Consider the following 19,669-nt stretch of genomic DNA (forward strand, 5'->3'; position numbering starts at 1 on the left):
CTTACGATCTGGCCCTCGTCTAGGTAGGCCTATCCTGGGTTAGGGCAGCCTAGGCCTAGCCTTGGGAGATACCGCGATTTACTTACTTAGGCTAGGCCTAGCCTTTGTCCTTATACACATCTAGATGTGTATAAGAGACAGCAGTCCCTCATAATTAGTAGGCCCTAGCCTACTAGTCTCTGTGGACGACCTAGCCTAGCTACACTAGCTAGGGCTGCTATGAGTCAATGACATACTTTATGACTGACCGGCGGATACCTGTCTCTTATACACATCTAGATGTGTATAAGAGACAGGTATCACACTTTCTATCTGCCTTTATAATGCTACCAAGATATTTTGTGCTCTTGATGTCTTCCTTGGCCTCAGTACTTCTTTCACTTGTGCAGTGAAGAGAGCATTTTGCCTTGCCTTCCCTCAACCACTCAGTATTGCTCCTCACCTATAACTTCTCTAATTTTCTTAGTTATCTTTACTCTTATTGCTCCCAGGATTATTTTTGTTACATGACTTATGCAAATATGCAATAGTTTTGTGCTGTGTGCTGTACTTGATTTTACTGTCTTTCACACTTTATTGGTTAATCTATACACTTAGATGTTGTATTAATTATTTCTTGACATTTGGTTGAATTCATCCTTAAGGTGCACAATGTAATATTATATAAAGATAGGCTCCCGATAGGAGCATGTGTCTACTGCTTGGCATGTTTTTTTTTTACTAACCTTTTAACTCATCCAACATTTTTGGGGCTTCGTCACCAGGACCAATTTCAAAAGATTTTAGGCGACGCCTGACCACACACACTTTGCTCTTGTCGGAGACATCGGTCACCCCGTCGAGCGCAACCCCTCATAATTAGTAGGCCCTAGCCTACTAGTCTCTGTGGACGACCTAGCCTAGCTACACTAGCTAGGGCTGCTATGAGTCAATGACATACTTTATGACTGACCGGCGGATACCAGGATAGGCTAACCTATACTGAAGTAGTGTAAACAATAACTCGACAGAAAAAACAGACTCAAAATGAAATGTCAAAACAAATTTTTATCTACTGTAATAATACTAATACTACTTATAGTAACACATTAAAATCAGTAGCTCTACTTAGGACTACAATTGTCAAATTTAGTGAAATGAAACATCTAGTCCTACCTACATAGAACTTACATTTGACATCGCAGCGCAAAAAACTAGTTGAGTAGTTTTGTTAGGTTTCTTATGCGGTAGAATCGGCTGTCACTCGTAACCTCTTATTATTTGATTTGACGTGTTCGCGAAATTAATCCTCAGCGTTTGATAGATTTTCGATTTATGATCAAAGTTGTCGGCTCATGATCAAAGAATTATGAAAGTTACCATCACTTACATCGGAAAAGCATTTCGATGGCATAGTGGCTACTTCGCGCAAGCACAGTAGCCACAAAGAATATATATGAAATGTCTATCATTGTTTATTGTAAAATGTACTATGTTACATCTATATGTATGATTTCTTATGAGTATTCTGTTTTTTTTTTTTAATTTATGAAATTCAGACAAGCTCCTGGAAAGCTATGCCTACTTGTGCAGCCTTATGCAGACATCAAAGAAAGCCTTGTCACACTGTCTACACAGACACTGTCTGTGACACCTGCCATCTCTGTCAGAAGGTTGACTGTGACTCCAGCTCCATTATGCCTTGCCGAACAATCTACATCTGTACAAAGAGCTCTTCAAGAAGTCAACCTTTCCTCTGTTCTTACTGATGAGAATAGTAGCCAACGTCCATTCATCCATCCGTCTTCAACTATTGATAAATTTTGTCCAGGTACTTCCAAGCCATTGCCAGTCACTCCATCCAACCCAACTTCTATTGAAACGCATTCTCTTGAACCATTGCCAAACACTCCGTCTAACTCTTGCTTTGCAAAGCCTTATCCAGTGAGTAAGAATTCATTGTCAAATAAACCGTCCACTTTAGTCAATATGTTAGGTAATGATGCTGATAATATGGCATTGTCCTCGGAAGATGCCTTCGATCCTGCCACTGATCCAGAGCAGACTCAAAATATGCAATTGAATAAAGCCTCTACCAGTAAGCAACACAGGCCAATCATGCAATCCAGTCCATTTAGTGAACCAACAAGTTATGTTTCTGTCAGTTGTGTGTCACCAGGTTCATTGGATGGCCATGGTGACTCTCTTTCATCTGACTCTTCCTTCAGCTCCACATCATCATTGTCTGATGATTCTGAAGTAAGGGATGGCAGTTGGTATGAGGGATTACTTCTGGAGAAGTTAGAAGTCACTGGGGTTGCTGAAGTTGCATCAGTTTTTAGTCTACCATTTTTTCAGAGGAGTTCTCCTGTAGTACCAACTCCAAAGCCAAAACCAGAAATACCAAAAAAACCAGAAAAGCCAAAGGTTCCATTAAAATTACAAATACCAGTAATATCAAGATCTATGATTCCAGAAAAACCAAAGACACTAGAAAATGCAAAACCAAAGATACCAGAAAAACCAAAGCACCTTGTTAAACAATATTCTGCAAGAATTGTTTGTGCTAAAGGTGTGGAAGTGCCATCTATTCAGCAGGAGAAAGACCCTTGGCAGAAAATCAGCACCATCCCTCTAGATACATCGCCAATAAAGAGGAAAGGAAACAAAATTTCTGAGAACATAATCCCAGAGTCTAAAAAGATACGCCATTCTATTGATGATCGTGTAATGACATCCAACATCAAGCAAACAGAAAAAATCATTCCATTTAATGAGAGTCCATACAAAGTTAGTGTTGTTTCTGAAGTCCAACCTATGCTCCACGAAGGAACAGACAACTCAACAGATGACAAAGGTCTTCAAAGCTCTGCAAATTCTGAGGAATCACTTTCTGATGGTGCCATTACAATTCACTGTAGAAGTCTATCAAAGAGTATTGAAGAAAATGATGCTGTGTATATTGTTGACATGCTGTGCGATATGGAAAAGGATAAGGATGACAGTAAGGGATCGTCAAGCCTACAGGACAACCTCAATGTTTGCAAAGATGGAGATGACTCTGGGATGAGTGGAGAACGTGCCAAAAGCAAGAGACCAAGCACCAAACAAACCATTATGCTGGGAGGTGTCAAGAGAGAAGTCATATTCAACAAGAAAGTAGAGGTAAATATTCATTTCCATGTCCTTATGTTTAAGATAAAGGTTTGGGAGAAAGGGGATGTGGATCAGGGCTTCCTTTGCTTTTGTATTAAACCTCTTCTTTGCTTTCCAACAAACATATGATTCACATTCTTTTATTCCTCATGAATATAAAAACTTGAAATTCTGCCTTGGAAGGTTTAGCGTTACCAATTTCCATTTAATGCTTAATATTAATTTCTGTTGTTTTTTGTAGGCATTTATTGTTGATATTCCTGGAAGAGACTTCATTCATGCTGGCAAACTGTTCATTAGAAAGAAAGTCAACATGATTCAAGAGGTAGTTTTAAATCTGTCTCTTATACACATCTAGATGTCTGAGGTTAATCAGTGGACCTTTTGGCTAGTATATATGTTTCAGGGGAAATAACAGATTTTTGAATACCTTTCTTTCTGATTTGGCAAACAGTTACTATTATTGTTGCTGTTATCTATAATATTATTTAAAAGACAATAGTATAAATAGTTAATAATTATTTAAAATATAGAAATATTTGTTATTAAATTTGTTACTGTTTGTTTTTGTTGTTTTTATTAGTGAAATTATCATAGTCATTATATTTTTCAATGATTATAATGTATTTATAATTGATAATAATTCATCATCACTGTTTTATTTATGATTGATAGGTTTTTGGTATACTGTTTTCTGATATGCTGATATTTACTAAGCAAGTCCTACCAAACAAGATTAAGGTGCTTCAACCACCTGTTAAGTTCTCAGATGTTAGTGTAATGGAATTCATCACAAAAAGAGGTGTGTGTTTGTTTTTTTTTTATTATTATTGCGTGAGACTTGCAACCTGTGCTACTGTTAATACACTTGTGTTTGTATTTATTTTATTAGTTTACTGAATATGTTGTTTTTTTGTCCTGGTGTGGATGCTATAACTGTGTTTTTTATTATCATAATGTGATAAAAACAATTTTATTCCTGTTTACATTTTCTATTCATACGCCAATGTGTACTATCGACTTTAATGCCAGGTGTCTTTGCATTTGTTAAATATTTGCACTTTCTTTGTTTAATTGCTGGAATCTAGATCCTTCCATTAACAAAGCGAATTAAAGTTTAATCACATATACTGTATTTCAATCTTTCAGGAAATAATTAAGAGGTGTATATATTTTAAAATTTGAACATAGCTAGCATAATGCTTGCTTCAATGTATATAACATTATGATATATTACTGCTAGAGCAATGTACATATAGTAATGAAATGGCAGAAATGGTTAAGGATTTAATATTTTTAAATATATATTTGTGTTGAGTTGAATATTTGAGTGGATTTGAATAGCTTGGTGGTTAAATGCTCCTCTCCAATTCCTGGTTCCTGGGTTCAAATCCTGTCAGATCCCAGGATTATATGTTTGTCATGTGAAGGTATTGCCACCTATCTAATAGGACATTGATTAAATCGTTGGTATTCTTTGGCCATGTGCCTAATAGAATGAAATAAAAATAATTAAAATTTTGGATTGTTGATTTAGCAAATTAAAAGTCTAACATTCACTCCAGGATGATTATAATGGTCAATGACCAAGCACAGTGCATGCTACACATTTGTTTCTGTGCGGTTTATTAAATCCATCAAAATTGGCAGGTATTGCAAAGCAGTGTGGTAAAGATAAAGGCGAAATTATGTTGTTCAATGTTGTAAAAAATGGTCATGGACTTACATTTACGACACCAGAAGAAATATGTAATAAAAATACACATGGGGTGGTGTTCAATAATAGTAATTCAAGCTTATGTTACAACTTCTGTCTGGTCTTTAGGCTTCCGTTTGCCAATTTTTTATTGCTCATTTTTTATATTGTTTTATTCATAAATTTTCTTTATTTTATTATTGATTTTTACAGTTTGTCAATGTTACAATAATTTAATTTTTATATAATTGGCATTTGGCTGACTATAAATCAACTATTTAAATCTACTGTAATTGAAATTTAAAAGTTTGAATGATTTTAAGTTTTGTATTGTTTGGGGTCAGATGAATATAACTATAACAGTTGTTATTTCACTTGCTTACTTTATTAGCTTCCAGCATTGAAAATAAGAACAGATAATACCATTTTTGTATCTGGTGCATACTGTAGATTCTTTTGTGACTGGTAATCAAACATTTTGATTCAGATTCATGTACCATGTATTGTCATGAGGCAACAATATTAAATCTGATACTAATGAACATTTGTAGTTAAACATTGTTTCTGTGTCACTGGGATTTGTTAACTTTGTAAATGTCTTAATTGAATTTGTTAGATTTTCAGATAGTACACCATGAAAGTGCATTTAATATTTTAATGTTTATGAATCTGAATTCTTTTACCAGCCACTGAATTCCACATCTTTATGGTAACATCAGGCCACCCAGCTATGCTCAAATCAAATAAGATTGTACTTGGCGCTCCAACAAGTCGTCTGAAAAAAGTTTGGCAATTTCTGTTGCAACAGTATATACTTGAGTTCAAGATCTCTTCTCTCAAAAGCAATGTAAGTTTAATTATTTCCTTATTGACTATTTTAGATTACTTTATATGCAAAAGACTATGAGAATTGTGAATCTATCCCTGCAACTTTGCTGGTGGATTGATTCCAAGAGACAAACCCCCCCCCCCCAACTAATTTTCAGCATTGTTCCTGTATTGTGTGTTTTTACAGTCAACCATACTTCAGATCTTAGCAGGAGAGACTACATTTCTGACACAGGTACAGATATTTAAATGCATTTTGGCTGTCTTTTTATGCTCTTGTGTAAGAGTCCAAAAGACATCCCAGTATTTAAGCTGCGAGGCGACTAGCAATTTCATTTAATTTCTTTAGGCACGAGCGCCAAGGATATGCCAATCAGTGAACTTAATAACTGTCCTACGTGTCATATCCGTTTAACAACAGGGGACTTAATGGACCAGTACACCGGGGTAACCTAACCCCCTACGCTTCTCGAAGGATGTACTGGGTTCTTTAAATTGTACACGAACCAAATACGTACACTGGGCGTACGGTTTAAAGTCCTTATCCGAGAAGACTTGTTCCACCACCAGAACCCTTGGTGAGTGAGCTGTTCGAACCAGAGCCGATATTAGAGTTGAAGGTTACGGTGCCCCTGACTTAACCGCTCGGCCAATCAACTCACCCCATCATCCTCTCGGTGATACATAGCCTTGTCGGGTCACTTTTACATTCATGGTCAGCGCTCCACTTATCGTATAGTATAATTTCCTCCTCTCTTTCAAAGTATTCAGTCGAACTACAATAACTATACAAATTAAAAATATGAAAAATATGCATCCAAAAAGGCAATGACACGGATTTGTACTTACATATTGTAAATATTATTTTTCATTTAACATTTGTACTTTGTACAGACACAAGTCTGAGGATAACCTAAAGTAAACTAAATTACTATCGAGAGGCTCTCCAAACAAAAACATGACAACAAACATGCATATAAATATAGCAAGCAAAAATACAAATATGATAAAATATAGAAAAACTTTATATAGTAAAAATAATGCAGTCAACGCTCCTTGTATGCACTTTATTACACTAAAAGGGGAAGCCAACAAAGATTTAAAAAAAATAAATAGAAAAAATATTCATTAAATAAATGGTTGTGAAGATGATACTTAAAATTATGATTATTAATTAGAAGGTCTCTGACAGCAGGTAGTAAACTGTTCCAAATGTACGGGAAATAATTAAAAGATGAACATTTATGACAATCGGTTCTATTAATCGTTTTCATCTTGAAATTAACTAAATAATGCCTTTGAGTGACTAGCATTCTCAGCACGTGATAATATTTTAAAGAGTGGAGAAAGCAAATTGAATTAATGGCAGCAACAATACTACTTAAGTATAGTTGGCGAGAACACTGAGTAGGTCGATTCCAGTAAATGACCCATCATTTTAAAACTGTATAAATGTGGAGAATAAGAATTTATTAAAGAGTCAATTTTAATTTTTTAATGCTGGTTTTTAGATGGCAAGTCCCTTATTTTTATCAATAATTATATTTTCTTAAATTTATTTACAAATATTTTTCAGGATATGAATTTAAAATAGTTATTTTCAGATATGTGTTTACAAGGTTTTAGAAAAAAAATTAATTTTAGCCAGACTTCTTTTCCCCATTATTATTTAACATTCACCTTGAGTCATTATAGTAGAGTCATTACTGTAACTGCAGCTATTAGTACTTGTAAACTAATCTATTACTTAATATTATTCCCCATACAGGAAAATGAAATATTCTATTTCCAGATTTGAATAATTTCAGGTGCTCTAGCAATAAATCTAGACATGATAAAGATAATTATCAATAGAACATCATGACTTTCTTGCAAATGTTTTTTTAGCATTTCGGCAAAGCAATGTTTATTACGATCATGTATCATTTTTAACAGCATTTGATTGAACACACAAGATGACAAATGAAGTAGTATGTTACTGTAGGGTAGAGTTCGGTGAATAATTGTTTATATGTTATCAAATGTGTGTTGGGTTCAGAGAAGACTTGAGGAAGATGATTTAATCTAGGAAAAATGTAATGAAAAGGCAGTAAAAATGAATGAATTAAGCAAGGAAATAAACGTCAGGCACTTGGAATGTTTAAATCATTTGAAAGCTAAATGTTTGGAGAAGAATAATAACAAGGCTAATTTCAATATAATGTTTTGAATACACACCAGATCAACTTAAACATTTCCATTCAAGAAGAGAGAACCATTGGAGGATCTAGAAGTATTGTAATAGGGGGACTATATTTAGGAAAGTTAAGGAGGAGGTCACAGGGTAAGTAAGGAAGAGGGGTTGTAGGTAGTGACAATATTTAATATAGGTTGATGAACCATGAGTTATCAAAAAGAAAACTTTTACTGCGGCACTTATTCATCAGAAAGTGCAGCTAATCTTTTTTTTACGACTGAAGTCGATTCCACCGCACAACGAGACTAGAATATTACCATATTTGCATCTTAACAAAAACAGTATTTATCAATACAAGAGTTATGTCAACTTGACAAACATTCATGGTTCCATAATTATGTGATTGAGAAGAGGTGTGTCAGTCCCTTGTACATTGCTTGAGAGTTATAAATGTTTTCAGTTAAGTGAATTCCTTTGAAAGTGCAGCTCTGGAGAATGATTGGAGACTAAAAGAATGGACATTTTATTTGGAGATGCGAATGCTTCATGTTCAAACAAATTTATATTGCAGCAAATCGACAAAGAAAACAATTTAATGTTCAATAGCGCTTTAAGATAGTTTACACAGAATATGCTCTTAAAAACTAATGAGTCTTAAGTCTGCTATAAAAATTTAACAATATTTGTATATGTCTTTGGGAAGTGGATGGCGACCATAAACCGTCTAATATGATAAGTACTATCCACACTAGTTTGTACAGTTGTACCTTATGATACATTTGTTTACTCAAAAAAGGAGTGTAGGGCAAAGCCATGTAGGAAAATAGCTATGGTACAATGTATGGCAGCCACAAACATGAAACAGAGATAATGACAATAACATGTAAAAAAACCCCATGACACATGCCTTAGTAGCTAAATAATATTTATTACAGGGTAAATGCCTACAAGGTTGAATGTGAATAAAATATGTGATTTGCCCATATATGGATGTGCTAAGACAAAATTAGCATGCCCATATATGGGCAAGTCACAGATGATATTGTGAAAGAGCTTTAGATAATGACATCACATCTTCAACTGCAGATGTTTATCACATAAAAAGTGAGAGTATTGACATAGGCTTAGATTGCAGTATACAGTATATTCAGTATTTATATGATGCCTGCATCATCATCATGCCAATACTGTATGGATAAATCACAGATATTTGCCATATAAAAGATTTTATATTGGCATGTAAAAAAAATTGATTTTGAATTCAGTGCAAAACGAAATGTTTATCAAACAGTGCTGCTTTAAAGAAGGCGACTCAATATATATAATTTAATTTGTATTAATACTGTATACTGTAACAGTATTATATTGTAATAAGAATATACATTGCAATGTAGGTTTGTAGCTGTATGGCTTACATGTGGCACACTTATACCCCTTTCAGACACCTGCAAAACGGTATTAATACCGTATTACTCAAACGCCGGCGTTCTATGTGAAAGGGTAAATACACCTAAACGCCGGCTTCAGTTAGACCTCCTCGGGACCTAGTCTTAATACCGCATTAATACTGTAGCGAGTTTTTCCCAACTCGATGTGAAAGGGTACAGGGTTCATGGCCGTCTTACGCACTGAGGCATAACAAATCAGACGGTCACACAAGCAGCCATCCACCGCTGCTGCAGCTAACAAAGCCGATGAAATCGCTAGCTGACGGTTCTTTTAGACACGAAAATCACCTGCACCTAGCTTCTCGAAATTCAAGCCGGCCTCGCCTTAAACGCTTCCTAAATTCTTTCTTCACTTGAACAAAACGCATTAGAAACCTGTTTCTCAATTTATATGTATTGCAAACATAGCAAGCATTAAAAAACATTTGCAAAGCAGCAGTTTTATGACTTCATCCCCGACCATATTTGATTAATGGAGTAAACAAAAACTTGCGCCCTCTTTGTTAACAAGCACAAGCGCCACAGACATCAAATACTCCTTTCTGCGAGAACCCTTTCAGACAGGATACGATATTATTACCGTATTTTAACTAGCTGTGTGAAAGGGTCTGCGCCGGCAATAACGGCAGCGTGATTAGGGTATTATTGCGGTATTTTCTGTCTGAAAGGGGCTTTATTAAAATGGGATATTGGATCTAATAAAGATGTTACTTATGCAATTAAGCCAATCAATGGTATTGATCTGTTATTGATATGTTTCAATTAACGGTCACTGATGATCTCTTCATAACTGTTTTGATAGCGTAGTGTAGCATCGAGGTGAATGGATGCTGTACTATGATCATATGTAAATTATTCACCTTCAGGGTCTTTTGATTTTCTAATTTGCCTACATTATTTGCTATAGTTTGCAGGAGAAGAGATGTATGCATTTTAACTTTTCAACCATTACTATAATTTGGCATAAAAATAATCTGTTCACTTTTAAATAAAATATTACATCACTAATAATAGTTATTAGTTAGTAATATATGGTAATTAGATATTCACACTCAAATTAATGTTACTTGTGTTAGGTTGTCTTAGATTCAAATCTTAATATTTTTTATTATTATATATTTATATTTATGTTTATTTGATATACTTTTATGAGTTATTTTTCTTTTGGGTAATTTTTGAGTAGTTTAGAATTAAGTATCTTTTTGAACTTGAATTCTGTAAATAATGGATGCACTGTCATATGGACAAGTGTCATGTGGACAGTATGTTTGATTTGATTTGTCATACTATATATTTTATTGTTACTATTCTTTTTTTCTCAAAATTAAGGTCATTCCATTTATAATCACAGATTTTTTTTAAAGATTACTAATCACGTTTTGTCCCTGATTCACTTCAAGTTTTTAACACATAAATCTACGTTCATTGAGATTGACAAATCTGAAGTTTGGGCTATGTACATTTGAAGAAGTGTTAGAATTGTCTACAGTATTTTACCAAGGACTTCAAATAAAACTCCTTGATTTTACTATGCATCGTGGATGCAGTATTTGACTTGAAAATTGTGGCATTTTTTATATTTTTGCAATATATGGGTCATATCATTTAATAAAATCTGATACATAGTAACCTATTTGGTATATAGATGCAGCTCACATGTCTAAATTGTGTAATCAAGCTTGCATTTGGTCTTGTTGGAGATTCTGTAACAATTTTTTTTAGTATCATCACATATTTTTAATTTGTTTTTCCAGTAAGTATGTCCAGCTACTGTAATTATAATCATTGAAGACTACTATTAAGTGATTCCTAATTAAAGAATGTTTTTTTATTATTTAAATTAAAGAAGTTAAAATGACTTAACTTATATGACACTACAGAAGCTATTTATAATTAATTTTATAATTAAAAATTATTAATAATTCTATCAGTAGATAGTATAATACATACTCCAAGTATCAAAATGCACGCCATCGTGTCGGCATTCAATATTTCAACATTAATTATGTCATCATCAGGAATGATTCTATCAGTAGATTCCTGAATTACAATAATTTAAAAGTACAATGTATAATAGAATTTTGTTTTATTACTAAAGATATTAATACTATTTTAATATATTTATTATCAAATTATTTAATTATTCAAACTGAATTAATTTTAATTACCAAACTTAGGTATATACAATAGGATAGACCAGTTTCGGGAGCTGTCAATAATGTTAGTACTAGAAAATATTAAACCTAATTTATTACTTACATTACAGACGACATTATCATTTTCAAGTATACCCTGTAATCCTAAAACATATTACACATCTAGATGTGTATAAGAGACAGGTAATAGATACATAACTTCTTTTGTGCTACGTTTTAAACTTTATTTTTCTTGTTCAGAGATGTGCATTGACCAGAAGCTAATGGCCTTCATTAAAGGATGTATTATTTCCGTTAAACGGTGCCATATTTAACAAATGATTACTCCAACGAGTTAAAACACAACTTTTGACAATATCTAGCGTGTTCAGAACAAAAAACAGCTATGCTATCATTATATCATTTGTTTTCATTCTGTAATGATTTTTCTAGGTTTCGTATTGAGAATCGTTCAAGCTTTTCTAATGAAATAAGAGCATGTGAAGGTGGAGCCATTGTCGTAGCACTCCCAACCAAAACAAACCCCAGTCAGCGATTGTAGTATTTGATGCAGATGGGGTGTTTGATTGAACGTTAGGCTTACATGAATGTCGCCCCAGTGTCTACAAGCTCCTACCGGTCGTAGTAATTTGCCAAATCCCTTACACAAGATGTTCACAGTGGTGGAAAAAATGATATCCGAAAGTGCCAATTGCGACGCTTGATACGCAGAGGAGGCCGTGGAAAGTGTGCAGATGCAGTCTGAGGCTAGGATTTAAATATAGAATATTATTTTTCATCAAAGTCAAAATGAAACTGTTGATATCGAGTTCAGCATATTAATATGGAAAACAGTTACTTTTACTATACGATATTCACTCCTACAATTAAAAGCCATTCGACAACCCCTTATTACCAAACTTAGGTATATACAATGAGCATATTTTTTTAAACAAAACTAAAAAGGGTTATCATAGGTTATTAAATAGTTATTATTTGACCACAATATTTTAGTATCTGTAAGGTGTGTCTACATAATATTAATAATAATAATAATAATAATAACAATCATTTATTAGGCATCCTTCCAAAAGAAACCACAGTTTTATGTGACATATCTGTTGATATACCCATATATGGACACGATGCTGTCATATTGTACCCGCATTGGGCAAATCACAGCTATTTGTTATATATAACTTGTAGAGTTTGCAAAGCTTATGATTTTTTTCTGCTTTTGTAACAGCAGTTATCAGCTTGTGTATAGTGAATTTACATTTCAAAACAATCTCAAAAAGATATCTATGGTCAGCTGGTTTGGCTTCTGCCATCAGCATCAGCTTTCATTAATGTATAGATTTGGTCTGTGTAAACTACTAAAGCCTCTAAATTTACCAGTGAAAGTGTGGAGTGGAAGTGAAATAATGTTAATAATAGAAGAAGACATTTTGAATAATTTAATATTTGTTTGCAGATGTGCTCATCAACAAGTTATATTATTAAACTACAAACCAATAATGTTGTGACATAATGATATTCTGAGGCCTAATCTAAAAGTTACTGTAGTTATCCAACTAATATGCAAGTGATATTTTTAAAAATAATCAAATAATTAATCTTTAAAAGTAATTTTTACATAATAAAATATACGATATCAGGGATAACATATTGTAACAGAAATGGTCATACTAAAATATTACGCAACATTATTACATAATTTTTTACTGTTAAACAACTGCAGTGAATTAGAACATTAATGTAATTAGCATTATTTAAATTATGACCATTAATATTACTGTTAAATTATTTTTTTAGATTCATTTTTCTGGAAGCAAAGTTTTAAGAGATATGTACACTCCTGTCTTTATAAAAAATTATGTGGTTACACTATACTTTCTTAATTTTTATTTCATATAAAAGGTAATGGAGGTGATGTGCTAATGCAACTTAATCAAAATTACATTTGATTTCTACAGTATAAATGTTTGGTTGGAAATGGAATTTATAACAGTGCAGACTTAATATGTCAATTGATTGATATGGTATAATGAAGATCTGTATGATTTTAGTAAACTTGGCTTTTTGATGTCATCCAATTTAGATTCTATCATTTTGTTGTTTTTTTTTATTGTCATTTTAAGTCCCCCACCGGACAGAGCTCGTCGGGCAGTCAGACCATAAATCATATAAAAATAGGCCCACACCAAACCATCACATGTCTGTCACAGTCTGAGAGTGCCTTTTTTGGCCATCCAGAGGTTGATATTCTTTTAAAAAAATCTCATTTAGGAGGGGGAACCCCCTCTCAACCCCTTCCCCAAGCTCGAACCTACGAGCTCAAGTCCTCCCTGTCGGACAACTTAGCCCCCCCCCAGAAAATATATCCTAGAGCCGCCACTGTCTCAGAGGCCGAGAGTGCAGCACATAATTCATCTTCCTTTCCTCTTCTTTTTTTTGTTTTATAGAGTTTGTTTTATAGAGTGATACAAATTGTTCCTAATTACCTTATATTTTATTCCAGGTTTTTAAAGTACAGTTATATCCATTGTGATTTGCAAACAATCATTAAAACAATTTTTATGAATATATTAAGAAATATGCCCTTTTAGATTCTTCGAAATCATTAGGAGTAATTGTTCTTACCATTTATCCTTAATGTTTTTGCACTAGCCAAGAATGCGTAAAGACTGTAGGTCATAATTTCAAGGCCTTATGCACCTCATATTATTACCCTTGCCAAACATGGTGTGGAACACTTACTTAAATCCCTGGGGGAGTATTCCATTATATTGCAGCTTAGTTGGAACATTGTTATTCAAGCCTACAAGGCACCCATTCCACCTTTAATCCAAAGTGAGACATTCCACCCAAGACTTGAATAACTGCTCTTTGGAACTAAAACCACAAGGCCTGATAACTGTAAGAGGCGGATTCATGGTTTGGGATGGTGGCGGGAGGGTGGGGACACAGGTGGTTGGCTCCTCCCTAAATGTGGGAAGGGGAAAACGGTGGGGAATTAAATCTAAATCCAAGGGTGCCATTTCTAGCCATCTAGAGTTGCCATAGCCATAAAATTTCATACTTCAGCCCTAACTGTGTTGAAGGTTACATTATATGGACCCTCCATCTTAACATTCCCTTCTCTTACCCACCCTCTATTTTAAATTCCTATATCTATCACTGTAAATGATACTAATGACAAATGATAATTCTATGTAAAGCAATATGGAAAATACTATATCATTGAAATGTTTTTAATTAAGTTGTTGGATACATTTATCGATACAGTGGTTTAAATTACCTTTACAGTCACTTTACATGTTTATTTAAACAAGGGGGTTTTAATGGTAAGTGTTTTTTAATTTGAAAATTCATTAAGTGAAAGATAAACAGTGATATTATTAAGTATGCATCAAAGTAGTAAGTGTATGTTCATAATAGATCCTATTGACATGAGACTTTTTAGGCTTAGATTTACAAAAGGTGAGACATAAGTGGGTTAAATTTGGTGCGTTAGTGACGTCAGTAACTCACATGGATCGTTAACTAAACCTATTTCAAAGTAGGTTAGTCAATATTAACAGATATTCAATATTTTTCAGGTTATGTCTACATATCATATGGTACTGCCTTTGTTTTCCATGAGGATTTTCTAATATAGTTTTAGGATTCTTTTCCATATCAATCTTTATCCTATCATAATCTATATTCTAAAGTTATCCATCCCCAGTGAATAAATGGGGATGGATTTCATGTCTAAGCCACTTGATTTCTGATTTAAGTAGTGTTATATTACCTTCAATCATACAGAATTTCAAATAATAATATGAAAAAATTTTTTTTTTCATATTTTTTATATAATTATAATTATTCTTTGATAATGTTCCATTGCAAGGGTGCTATATCAAATTAGTAATGGACTGAATGTTAAATAATGTAGTATTTCATATATTTATTTCTTTATTATGTATTATATATTATTTATTAATGTTTCCAACTTTTCATCAGTTTTATGTGTGAGGAATAAACAGGAATTCTAGTGGAAATTGCAACTCATAAACCCTTTAAAGAGTGAAGTCATTTTTTGTGAGGAAATATTCTGTCAATAGTATTTGAACATTTATTAGAGCACTCTTACAGGGATGGTGTCACAGCTAAGAGAAAAATGATGAAGAACGATAGAGGTGAGTTATGAGAATGAAGGTATTACATAGAGGGATTATGAACCAAATGAAAAAAAAAATAGGTAGATAGAAGCAGGTAATTACATGTACCATTGACAGGTATTAATAAATGGATTATCAAATCAAATTATTTGGTATGTATTGATAAGTAGACAACTGGACCAAAGGTACACTTGACAGGTGGTTGTTAGACAAATAAATATAGAGATAAATTGATTAAAGGGCATTCAAGATTGATGGCTACATAGATGAATAGGTACGCAGTTCAACGTCATACAGTTAAATACGATGAATTGGCTCACAGTTGTGGAGGTTGGATGGATTTAAAGGGCAGACAGACTAAATGTAAGGATAGAATGCTGATGGATGTATAAAGATACTAGTGGCTTGATAAATTGTAGAAAGATGAATGAATGAATGGACAGATAGCCAGAAAAGGAAACGATAAAGTAGGCTTGTTGTAATGGCATGTGAAGGTATGAATGGATGCATGGATTGATGCCTAATATGATGGATAGCTAGGTGAATTGATTGGTGTACAGATAGATGGATGGATGGAGAGAATGATTGGCAAATGGAAAGGTTGATCAATGATAAGATATATAGTTGAATAAATGGATGGATAACTATATTAATGAATGGATAAATAATTGGTAAATTAACAATTGACGGATAGTCAGATGACAGCAGACGGCCAAACAGATAGATATATATTGAATAGATAGAAGATAAGTCTGGTCTGGCCAAATAGGCAGACGAAAGGGTTGACAGTTCATTATAAGGATACCTATGAATATAAAGACCTTCGATTGGATGGGCAACAAGTAAAAAGGAGAAAGAATATAGGACAGATTGTTGGACAGACTTTAGGTACAGATAAAAAAAATGATGAATTTCAGGCTTGCTAGAGTAATTAGTGATGGTTGGGTAGACAGTATTTAAGAGTACAGGGTATAAACAGACACCAAACTGGATAGATGAATAGATAAATGAATATCAATGAATGATTTAATGAATAAATGATTTTAATGAATGAATGAATACAGTAAGTGACGTAAGGAATGGTTACATGATTTAATTAATTTAATTTAATTAATAGGTACTGTAGATGGAAATAGTAGGTCGACATAAAATAGTTTTTGTTTTGAATTTAAGTAGATTGACCACTCCTTTCTGATTAAGTTTGTGTTCTATAGGGGATCCACAAATTTCTTTTTTTGTAAATAGCATAGTGGTATAAATGAAGAAAGTCCACAACAGATTGTTGTGATTATATTTGAAAAAATTCTCTCAATTCTGGTCCCTGCTGGCCTGCATTCAGTCCACCATAGGTTCAATTTGCATTAATTTGTACAACACTGGTCATTTGGGATCTGGTTCTTTCTAGCCGTCACTTACACTAATTGGTTTTCATCCCCATAATCTGATAAAGAATTGCAAACAAGTAATATGATTTATTAAGTGTTGGATTGGTACATTGTAGGAAGTTGACAATGATCATAAATATGTCTTTTTATTACTATTACTATTTTAAGTCCTTTATATTTTGATTACATTAGCTTCTTTTGCATTAGTATGAGATTTAGATACCAGTAGGCAACATTATTTTAAATCATGGCTCACTCTTTGAGAATCAGGAGTTTAATGTACTGTTTATAATGTGTTGAGTGATATATGCTTGGGTGTGTTTTTTTTTTTTTTTTCATTTGAGTTTTCTGTTTTGGTTTCCAGGTTAATTCATTCCTTAATACCATTGATTTTCATAACCATGGATGTAGTTATGGTGGGCGGGGCCAGCCTTGAAGTTTTCCACCCAGTCTAAAGCTTATTTCATGGCCCTCCAACTACCCTTATAAACCCACTTTTCCATCCTTAAAGTCTACTCTTATTATTTAGAGTTTACCAATGTTATCACATACCCACCCTAAAAATGCCTATTACCCACTCTTTAGTTACAACCCTGCATTATGGATCATACATTTCTCATGTCATGTGCTTAGTTCAATCAGTCTCAATTGTTAAGGATACTTCAGCACCAACTTTAGTTTTATTCATTGATAATAGGTTAAAATCAAATTTTCTTTGACAAAATATATATACCATATATAGTCATGATGTGTCTATATATGGTCATGATATGATGTCATCATAACTATTCAGGCATGCCACATTGTTTTTTCAAATAAAATTTGATAGTATTGACTTTGGGAACTGATGGGCTGTGCAAAGGTTAAGTGGGGTAAACGGGAAGATGTGTCACTGCTTAGTCACCATCAGATGTATTCTACACAGTACATCCAGGTAAACATGTAACACTTTCTCTTTTTCATCATCACTAGGCAAACACACCTCATAATTGCTCATGCAGTTTTTATATCGAGTGAAAGCTCATTTTCAGGAAGATTTTGCCAGAACAACATCTGAGTCTCAATAGGGATTAATATTACAAGGTTAAATATTTAAGATGTTTTAAGTTTTTTTTTTTTTGCACTAGATTAAATAATAGATTTTACTGTAAAATATGCACATCTGTGTTAAATTATACAGTTTTTTGTGATTTGATATGGATTTAACTGATATAAATGCTATTTATTCACAAAAGCAAGTGCAGTGTATTCAGTGCAGAGAATGTTTACCACAACAGGTGTGTTTACTGCAGTTGGGAGTGATAATAAATAATAGAAGCACATATGCCATATATTTATGTAATATTCAGTAGTGGTTTGGCGCAGTGGGAATAGTTTGGTTTCCCATCCTCGAGGTCGGGGTTTTAATCCCTCGCTGTGCATTTTAATTGTGTCCTTGGGCAAGGCGCTTTATATGCATTGCTTCTCTCCACTCGGGAGTATAAATGGGTACCTGGTAGGCTTCAATGATTTAGCTGCTGCAACTTATGGAATACTCCCCAGGGAGTGTTGTGTTCCATTGTGTTCCCAATGACTGGGGGGGGGGTAATAATGTGAAGCACCTAGAGGCCTTGTTGGCCTTAATCGCTATCTAAGTAACATATTATTATATATGACATGAAATTTCTCAAAGACACATAATTTAAAACATCAATTGAAATGAGTAAAATTTAAAACATCAAAATATATTTTGAAATTCTAAATAGGAGGTAGACAATATTTTATGCAAGTGATTTAAAAAAAAATAAAAATTTAGATTTTTCTAAAATATTAAAAAAATGGATTATTGTAAAAAATGAAATAAGTGGATAAAACCATACTTCAACAGGTTAATTAAAAAATACAAGAAATATTTCCTATAAAAAATTGCCAAAACATCTTTAAAACTTATAACTGGTTTGTATTTCCAAACTTAATAAAGTAACATATTCTTGAGGATGACCTACCATCTTCAATGCATTTCTTTTATGGTATGACAAATAAACAAAAATAATAGCCTATAGGTACAGGAATAGGTTTATGACTGGTGTAACAGTAGCCACAAAGTTATTTACATTGCGGTCACAGGATTAAAATAATAAAAAGGCATACTATACAGTACTGTACGTTAGAAACATGGAATAAAATTCACAAACCAGTATAGTATATAATTTGGTGTAGACCTACCAAATTGTATAGACTTTCTTTAGCTTGTGTTCTTACCAACCATTATTGTTGTTAATAATAACATTAATAATTATATTATTATTTCTATTTTTTTAATATTTTACTTTATTTGTATTCAATCGTTAAAAATATATTTTATTATTTTTATTATTCTGCTGGCTGGGTTGGACGAGTTATAAATAAATTCTATCATCGCCGATTTATAGACTTTCTTTAGCTACTGTTCTTACCAACTATTATTGTTGTTATTAATATTATTATTAATATTGTTATTATTTTAAAAATATTATTTCATTTATATTAATTTTTTTTAATCAGAAAAAAATGATTATTAATAATAATATTGTTATTGTTATTATTATTATTATTATTTTTTAATATTTTATTTTTTTGTATTCAATATGTAAAAATTCGGACAAAATAAACACAAAGTTTATTAAACATAAAATAAAAGCACCATTAATTTAGTAAAAGAACTGATTTGAAGAATTTCAG

At 32.9% G+C, this 19,669-nt stretch overlaps 1 protein-coding gene across 1 annotated transcript in view; it reads left to right on the forward strand.

Moving 5' to 3' along the window:
- The window catches only part of LOC117105169, a 28,555-nt gene extending 13,013 nt beyond the window's left edge, over positions 1 to 15,542 (forward strand). Inside the window, exons 13-17 of the mRNA XM_033246241.1 lie at positions 1,539 to 3,144; positions 3,377 to 3,460; positions 3,811 to 3,937; positions 5,518 to 5,678; positions 15,427 to 15,542. Coding sequence (XP_033102132.1) covers positions 1,539 to 3,144; positions 3,377 to 3,460; positions 3,811 to 3,937; positions 5,518 to 5,678; positions 15,427 to 15,438 — 1,990 coding nt within the window. The 3' untranslated portion in view covers positions 15,439 to 15,542. The remainder of the gene's footprint in view (positions 1 to 1,538; positions 3,145 to 3,376; positions 3,461 to 3,810; positions 3,938 to 5,517; positions 5,679 to 15,426) is intronic.
- Positions 15,543 to 19,669: the final 4,127 nt, after the last annotated feature.

Source organism: Anneissia japonica, unplaced genomic scaffold (assembly GCF_011630105.1).
Source record: "Anneissia japonica isolate Jap-2015-1 unplaced genomic scaffold, ASM1163010v1 scaffold287852_len814684_cov197, whole genome shotgun sequence".
Taxonomy (NCBI): Eukaryota; Metazoa; Echinodermata; class Crinoidea; order Comatulida; family Comatulidae; genus Anneissia; species Anneissia japonica.